This window comes from Hyposmocoma kahamanoa, unplaced genomic scaffold (assembly GCF_003589595.1).
Source record: "Hyposmocoma kahamanoa isolate Upper Pololo Valley unplaced genomic scaffold, ASM358959v1 88, whole genome shotgun sequence".
Taxonomy (NCBI): Eukaryota; Metazoa; Arthropoda; class Insecta; order Lepidoptera; family Cosmopterigidae; genus Hyposmocoma; species Hyposmocoma kahamanoa.
In genome coordinates, this window is record NW_020654466.1 from 20,321,386 (window position 1) to 20,330,359 (window position 8,974).

At 35.7% G+C, this 8,974-nt stretch overlaps 2 protein-coding genes across 2 annotated transcripts; one reads left to right on the forward strand and one right to left on the reverse strand.

The window, feature by feature from the left end:
* Positions 1–1,077: 1,077 nt before the first annotated feature.
* LOC113235717 (B-cell receptor-associated protein 31) lies at positions 1,078–2,158 on the reverse strand. Its single transcript, XM_026471585.1, has one exon. The coding sequence runs from the start codon at positions 2,045–2,047 to the stop codon at positions 1,379–1,381; it is 669 nt and encodes a 222-aa protein (XP_026327370.1). The 5' UTR covers positions 2,048–2,158; the 3' UTR covers positions 1,078–1,378.
* Positions 2,159–2,650: 492 nt separating this feature from the next.
* LOC113235845 (dynactin subunit 2) lies at positions 2,651–8,947 on the forward strand. Its single transcript, XM_026471763.1, has 9 exons — positions 2,651–2,706; positions 2,801–3,003; positions 3,815–3,950; positions 4,280–4,386; positions 5,868–5,987; positions 6,058–6,133; positions 7,282–7,437; positions 8,041–8,137; positions 8,628–8,947. Exons 1-9 carry the CDS (start codon positions 2,671–2,673, stop codon positions 8,807–8,809), a joined length of 1,113 nt encoding a protein of 370 aa, XP_026327548.1. The 5' UTR covers positions 2,651–2,670; the 3' UTR covers positions 8,810–8,947.
* Positions 8,948–8,974: the final 27 nt, after the last annotated feature.

Sequence of the window (8,974 nt, forward strand, 5' to 3'; positions counted from 1 at the left end):
AAGCGACACGCCTGTCCATAATAGTTGCAGTACCACTCGGAGCTTTAAGTTGCAAGGATTTGAGGGGCACTGCCAATGCGCCCGCTACCCTGAGACATAAAGTTGGCAAATCCCATGTGCCTATGTCACCATTTAAAGCAGGAACGCGGTACTGCTGAGCGGCAGAAATAGGTATGGTGGCAGTACTTCCCGCGACGAATTCTTTAAATTGTCAAATAATCCATTGAAACAATGACCAACAATGGCGGCAAGTAATTCCGCCATTTTCCGAAGTTCTTACAAAAACTTGTAGGTAAATATAGCAATTAAAAAAACAAACGGTTAAAAAATACAAATTTAATGTAACAACACACCATTATACATCCATTAGTCCATAAATTGGATTATCCATGATACTGGATTTTATACTCATAAAAATTAAGTGTTTCCCCTAACACCTAAAATAAATAGCCAAAGCAAATACAATTACCAAATAAAACAAAACTGATGTTAAAAATGCATGTTAATGAAATCTGACTATTGATTCCTGGAGTAACTTATGTATTAAAAACATACATCACTTGTTACAGTCAAGAGCTAATCAAGATTGACACTTCATACTTTGACGTATTTTTACCACTAGCAACAGAGTTGAATTTAAATCCTAAGTGCCAAGCTTGACATGCTCTTGACCCAAGCTCTTAAAAACACGCCAAGCTTGACACTTTGGACCTTTCTTAACACAAGTGGCATAGAATTTAATTAAGTGTCAAGCTTAACCATGGACATGCACTCACCACAAACACACACAAAAATCCAAAAGAATTTAGTTTTTCAATATAAACAAACACTACTTTAATTACCTACAAATTATAATAGATAACACTCCCTTGAAATACTTCAATATTAAAGGTAAAGTGATAACATTGGACAGTTTATTAAGTGAACAAATAATAAAATACCATTTGACCTTATAACTACATACATGAAAACTTTAAATTTCTAATTGATCTAAGAACAAAGTAAACATGTTAAGCCTTGATCTTTGGACTCTTAGTTGTAATTAAATGTGCCAAACCCCTCCTATATTTGTTATTTTTATATATAATAATATAATGCTGGTTGAAAAGCACACAGATAAAAGTTGAAATCTGTTCGAATTACATTAAAATTTTGAACATTTCACAATCATTGAACATTTTTATTTATGAATCACATACATCATTCTATATTTCAAAGTCACAGCAACATGATTAGTGATTTTTTTTAATATATTTTTTTAGATTGCATAGGGTTATCTTTAACAGATTAAGGCTTACAATAATGTGTATTTGCAAGCATATATTAATTTGATGATTCACAAATAGAAATTCAGACCTTAATTTGACAGATTTATGGCTTATTCATCTTTTTTGTCTCCCGCAGCTATTGTGAGCTTCTTCTGTAGTTTGCTATGTTCCTCAGCTAGTCGGTCATATTCTTTGTTCAAGCTCTCAGCCTGAGACTTCACAGCCTCTTTGTCTTTCTTCTCCCTAACAAGATCTTTCTCTAGTTGTGCAATCTGAGCCTTTAGGTCAGTGACCTCCTTCTTCACAACGTCTTCGCCGGCACCTTGTTTCTCCAGCAGACTCCTAGCCGCTACAGTTGCACTTTGCGCTTGACGGAAGTTTGCTTCGGATCGCGCTAGCAGTGCTGCAAGTTCCGAAATCATTTGCACCAATCGGCGGATTACAATCAGTAAGAAAAGTGCAAAGCCAGAAATGTAGAAATTTCTCTGCGCGCGGAACAGCCGCATGTTACCTTGCATCTCTGCATCCAAGTGTTGATGTTCCGTAGGTTCCATATTTGAGTACTTCTGCATCTCCCTGATAGCGTCTAACAGACATAATACCAGCACTCCAATTAGTATCAGGAAGTATACCGACGCCTGATTGCTTATATAAGCCAGGAACTTCGACTTGAAGAACTTCTGCCATCGCGAAGGGCTTGCGATCGGAAGGGTAAGCAAGAGCACGAACGCTATTTCAGCATAAAGAAATGTAGCAATAATCGTCCACTGAAGACTCATTGTGAAATATTATTAATATTTTAGACTTCGAAACGTCAACCGACACCGGCAATCACACACACTTAATGATGGAATATTTGATAAAAATGCAGTAACTTTACCAGAATATCGGTGACTCATAGATTAAGAGAATACAAATACAAAAGTCAAAGACCACGATGACGTATGACGTGTACCAATCACAAACAAAAATAAATAATTATAAAAAATGCACTCGTTTAAATTTCACCTAAATATCAATTTATTATTATTTATTGCAACAATGAACTGGAAAATATTATTGGAATTATTTTTTAAATTAATACAGGAGAAGCAGACAAATTAGTCTGGGGGAAAAGAAATGTATTTTGGTTCGCTATCGTGTCGCTCTGTCGCTCATTGTAGAATGGAAAACAAAGACAAAATCATACAAAGTTAACAGCAGTTTTACTACGCTATATAGTAATAATTAGCAGAAAACGGTTAACTGAAACAGCCGTGACAGCTTGTCAGCCTTTGTTGACAGATTAATAGAAAATTAAGTTGATTAAAGTGACGTCATTTCGTTTCATTTGTGTAAAATAAGTTGCTCTAAAAGTTCTAAACAAATCAGGAATTACAGTGCACTTCAATTTGCAACTATAATGGCCGATCCTAAATATGAAAATCTACCCGGCATTGTAAGTAGAGAGCTAATAAATTATGTATAAGTCGTACTTTTATGAGAGTAGTTGAGGTTGAGCATTGATTTTATTCTTTACGTTAATATTTCAGGCGTATGATCAGCCTGATATATACGAGACGGCAGATCTGCCGGAGGCGGACCAGCCGGAGCCAACCGAAGAGGAGGAAAACGAGTGCATAGAGCAATTACACCTTTCAGTAAAAGATTCCTTTAATAAGTTTAAGGGGAAATTCTTGACTGGAGCCGTGGATTTCTCGGACAGACTGAGTAGGAACTCTAGAATTGGATATAGGTAAAGTGTTCACCACCAAAAAACTCATACATAATGTCAAGTTCTTAGGCTTTCGCGATTGTTACACATAGGAAATGAAACTATTTTTCCGGATTTAAATCGCGTATGTTTGTTTTTTCGAACAAACCGACGTTTCGGGCCCTTTACATTCAATGACAAACCCCTGGTCCTTGCAAAAGAAGTCCGTTATCTACCCAGGATGCTGCGAGAGGCCATTGAAATTAAAAAAACATCCTAATTTCAACAGGGAAGATGGTTTCTCCGTACCACCAGTTTGGGGTCCAGTATTTCCTCTAATGAAAAATCCCAAACAGACATAAGACTGCAGTACTAATTAATATGTTTTAGTTTATTCTAATTTCTATTAATAGTTAATAATAAATTGAACTTAATAAAAATTCATTCAATAAAATAATTTGTAAAACTTAATATAGCGTAAATTGGAATGTTTTCTTTGTAAAATTAAAAATAAGGTATTTAATTAATAACTATTGTAACTGTAGTGAAAAAATGGGGTGGCTTGCATCAATATTAGACATAACTGGTTGAAGACTGTACCACCTCAGTCAACTGTGACCATGGGACCTGTAAAGGGCCAGAAACGTCGGTTTGTTTGAAAAAACAAATATACGCGATTTACATACGGAAAAATAGTTTCATTTCATACATAATGGTTTTATTAATTATAGACAAGTGGAAACACTTGCATTAGCTACACCTATATATAACCTGTGACTCAAATAGCAATATAGTAGTCCCAGAAAAGACAAATTTATTTATTTATTTATTTACAATATTGTACCTCTTACAGGGCTGGGGAATGGGAGCTAGCAGCGGAGGGCGAGCCAGAGACACTCCTGGAACGCTACAACCGTCTACGTTGCGAATTTTCTGAACTGCTGGAGCAGGTCGCTGAGCAACAGAACAGGGCTACAGAAAGTGAAAAGGTTTCTATTAAATTTTGAAACAATTTTAAAAATGCTTAAACTTACATATTCCATAACATGTCTCACTTCTATATCTCTTTATCTGAAATTGAACAGTTTTATATTTTCAAATACACTACCTACTTATTTAAAAATTTATGTACAGCACATATCAATCAAACATGTTTTACTTTTGTTTTACTGTCACACTGCAAACTGTTACAACACTAGAAAGATAATTAGACCAAGTAAATAATTAGTCTGCTTATTTAACTGTTTCATAATATAAGTTTTCTACCAAACCATAAAATATTTTAAAGATAAGTTTAAAGTATTTGTTTATGTTTCAGGATGAATATTCAAAGTTGACAGCTCAAATTGGCACTACAAAGAAGTTATTGGAAGAACTTAAATTAGAGGAAGGGGAACAAGTTGATCCTAAGGCTGAAAAACTAAAGTGAGTTTAATATGAAAGCCTGTAAATAATAGCATACTAAGATTCTGTATATTTATAAATTGTGTATATAAAGTGGGTTAAATTTATATATAAAGTATGTATTTAAAATGGGGTGCAACTGAAAACACAGTCCATTGTAGTAGTTTATGTGACTGTTACATAATGAAAGGCATTAAAATACGAGTGAGGGCTTATGAAACGACAGTTATATATCGTCGGTTAAAAGGTAAAACTCATTAAGTGACATTTTGTTCAAAAACTAGATTTTTTCAATTTTGCTTTATTGGGAAGAACATCTATGACAAGAAAAATTCAGTAAGTCTGTGGTGTCCTTCATGTTTTAATACATACCAGTCCTTTAGTGATTTTTCATAATGAAAAAATACAAAATCTTAATTATCTCCCTTTGGCCAATTAGGCTATTAGTGAGTTTTACCTTTTAACCGACGATATGTACACTGCTTTATCTACACAGATATTATATGCTCTCTGTGATGTGTTCAGGACCTGCAAGTTTCAACTGGCGAAATAAAAACTAAACCGTAGCTTTTATTTTTAATTCATAGACAAACTAGAATCGACCCCAACTATCATATCGTTCGATATCGAGTAACTTGTGAAATTGTCAAAACTGTTCGATATTGACATTTCATTTCAAGTAAAACTTCATCTCGACTGATATTAGAATTGAGGTCCAATCAAATTGTTTTGTTTTGCAGAGATGTTCGAAATTTGAATGTAATAATAACATCAAATTTGATGTCATTATGAAGGAATAATAACATTTTCACAGATAAGAAATTTGTTCTAACAAAATAGTTTACCTTTATGCTGGTCACACATAGAAAGTTTATGATATGTTTCTTTCATCTTTAAGATGTTTATTTTACTCTTAAAGACCAAACTTCATCTCCGTAGAGGAAGAGTGGAAGGTGAGGGCATTGCATAAATCAGAACTCAGTTTACTTGGATAATCTATGTTGAGTTTTCAACAGCAGATCTGTTAATCATGCACTGTCTTCAATTTCCTTTTCTAAGCAACCAATTTCCCAAAATAGTATACTGAGGTACACACGCCAGCACATCAAGCTACACATTGACGTGTCTTGTTCCGTTGCAATGGAGGCAATTTTCGTACAAAAATGTGTCATCCTCCGTACATACGTATAGCTCCTTACTGCTATATGAATAAATAAATAATAATCATTAGACAACATCACATATGTTGTTTTGATCCCAAAATAAGTGTACATACATACGATAATGACGGTACCACAGACCCGAGACAATATAGAAAAGTTAGTTTTCTACATTGACCCGACCGGGGATCGTACCTGAGACGCCAGAGATGGCGACACGATAAAACCGATGTGCAAACCACATGACCATAGAGGTCATCTAAATGGTTTTATGTCTATATGGTTTTGTACAGTTGTGTATTTTATGCAGACAGTAATTAAACTGACCCTCTATATTAACAGAGAGTACCTGGCAAGTAGTGGCAATAAGAAGAAGAAAGGCGAAGTGGTTACAGCACATCTAAAACTGAAACCCGAGGTGAATCTAGTACAGACCACAAGAATAGCACAGCTGGAACATAGGTTTGTTTCTAATCCTTTTTTTAATGCCCTCATTCTGGAATGCCAATTTAATCGTGAACAATCTCTGTAGGTTACATAAATTGGAACAGGCAGCTGGAGTAAGAGATGAAGAGGCATTCCGGAAACTACAGGCAGCTACAGGAAAGGTATGGAATTGCCATTGCCGAAAAACGCATTCTAATTATAATTTTTAAGTTTATCGAATGTCATGATTTTTAATATCGAGATATTTAATTCCTTTGGTGAAATTACGGCACTACTCTACACTATGTGAGAAATCTATTTCTTCATTACCAGGTACTTTTACAGCTACCAGCATCTGACTAGAGTAATTTCACAAAAATAATTAAATATTTTTGATCAAACATCCTGACATCTCTATTCAGCTGCTAGTTGCTGTAAACATTTCTTACAGATGGCGCTTCGGCAAAAAAGTAGTTAAAAACCAAAAACAAAGGGGACCTTTGAATTAGTTTTACGCACCATTAAACTAATTGAATGTCCAAATAGAAACGCTAGTAGAAGTTACTAGTTACTTAGTATTTTATTATGATACGAAAACTTCATTTACATCAAGCATTACCCTTAAGGCTCAATTTATATTGCGGCGGAACGGAATGGAATGAAATGGTCAATTGTGTAACGTATAAGCTAGATACGAGCCGAAAATCAAATTGTGCGTCTTACGCGGAATGCGCTAGGCATTCGCGAGAATTCCGCAGCTGCCGTCGGCAACGCGTGGCGGATTCGCGGGAAGTAGCGCGAAAACCGGCGCAGTGTGACGTCAAACATCAACGAAATACTACAACGCCTCAAGGCGCAGTCGAAGGAGGCGAAATTGACGCTTCCATGCCATTCCGTTCCGCCGCAATGTAAATTGAGTCTATACAACCTCAAATGGCTTTGGTTGATTCCGCATAATATTGACAGCGTTGAATCAATCACTGGAAGAATATTAGTAAGATTGAGGTATACACTGATTACTTTACGGTGTGAAAACACGCTTCCAAAAAATTTTCACGATAGAGAAACTTACCTCGGAAATTGTATAAGAAAACCACTGTATTCAATAGGTACTTTGCATATACCAATGATTTTCTTTTTTATATCAACTAAACTAAATGGAACGCGTATACATATACGTTTTTCAACTGGTTTTAATTTGATTTGTAAAAATATTAATTCTGAAATAAAGCCAGTGTCGCTCGAGTAAAATGAACCGTATTAGTACAGGAACAAATGTAATTCGAGCTAAGGTAGTATAGACTCGTAAACAGCTGTTCGGTTCCCACAGGCGACGCTGTGTGAGGCGGCGGGCGCTCTGGCGGCGCAGGCATCGCTGCTGCGGCCGGCCGAGCTGGCTGCGGCCGACGCGCGCTTGGCTTCACTCCTCGCTAACGTCGACGCTTTGAAGCAGGCCATTAAGCCCAACCCCGACCTTGATGCCAAGGTGCCTAATGACACTATAATTTTGCAGTCAAAATCAATTGTCCATATTCGTAATTAAAAAGTAACATTTAAATTGGTTCAGTACAAATTTTGAGTGTGAATATTCCAATTCACTGACGATTTTCAGCAGTTGAAACAAGGCAGCAACAGGGCAAGCCATGTGGATCATAAACTAGACCCATTCCCCCATCCGTAGACCATGCTAAAAAGCTCTACCTAGAGACCTTACCATGTCGATACTTCCAATGAACACTTTATTTTTTGGGCATTTTCTGTTATTTTTCTAAAAAGCTATTTTTTATTTACTAATATTAAGCACCCCGAATTTTATGAAGAAAAGAAATTTTGTCATGAAAAAAGAAACAAATGACAAAATAAAAACAGAACATGTCCAAAAGTTTATTTAGCATAGTGTACATTGGAGGTATCCGTGTGGTTGTGGTCAGTCAGAGTGTGGAGAACAGAATTACGAAATTATCTCCAAGGTCGCAACCCATCACACCCAGACCAGAACCAGCTTATTAAGTCATCAAGCTTTGGTCACTACTAACCGAGGTTGTCTGATGTATTATTTAATCACCAATAAAAAACACTGTTATTTCAGGTGAACGAACTATACAAGCTGTTAAAGCAAATAGATGGTATATCGCATTCCGAAATCCTCGAGCGCATGGAAGCTCTAGAAGCCTTACATAATCAAGGTAAGCTTGCCATGTTTAAAATGTAGATTTTTTTGTCAGTTGCGGCGCTATTGGTGAAAAACAAAGCCATTTCATTAACTTGTAGCTCAGAGTTCAGAGACAAAGAATTAGTGCTCCTCCATCGTAAAAAAATGACATAAAATGTATTTACATTTTATGTCATTTTTTTACGAAATCAGCCACTATTTCGGTAATCCTCGGAGTAGTGTTCACTACGTAATTTCCGTGGCAATTTTTATTATTTAAATATTCAGTATATTATCGTACAATTATTAAATAATATTTCACGATACAATACGCCAATATTAAATACTATTGCACCTTAAAAATTCGAAATATGCTTATTAATTAAATATATGAATAATTAAAGAATACCGATTTTTCAAAGTGAACGGCTCACACAGCCTTTATGTCTATGGTTTCTCAAACATTTTGCTGTATATTTTTATGTTCTTTCTTATTGACAACGATTTTTTTTCATGTTCCATAGCAAGCAACTTTGGCAAGTCGCTGACCGAGCTAGAAACTCTACAGAGTACAATCGCCAATGGGGTGCAAAACAATAAAGAACTTTTGCAAGGCGTACAGGAAGTGTTTGCACTCAATGTTGACAGTCTACAGAAAGAAATTAAGAAGCTGAACGAAAGGATCACCAAGCTCGCTTCTGCGTGAGGATATGACTGTATAGCTTTATTATCTGTTTGTATTCATGTTGCAAAGCTATCTACAAAGTGTAACAAAGGTTCCTTCAATATTTCTGCTGGTAATCGAATCACTTAATTGATGACATAAACTTCCCCGTTACCGTGACATAATATGATCATCAGCTAAAAAAAA

Bases quoted from the DNA above. Each gene is read 5' to 3' on its own strand.
- LOC113235845 (XM_026471763.1), top strand. From the start codon at position 2,671: ATGGCCGATCCTAAATATGAAAATCTACCCGGCATT. The intron at 2,707-2,800 runs GTAAGTAGAGAG...TTAATATTTCAG, and splicing joins ATGAAAATCTACCCGGCATT to GCGTATGATCAGCCTGATAT. The intron at 8,138-8,627 runs GTAAGCTTGCCA...CATGTTCCATAG, and splicing joins AGAAGCCTTACATAATCAAG to CAAGCAACTTTGGCAAGTCG.
- LOC113235717 (XM_026471585.1), bottom strand. From the start codon at position 2,047: ATGAGTCTTCAGTGGACGATTATTGCTACATTTCTTTATGCTGAAATA.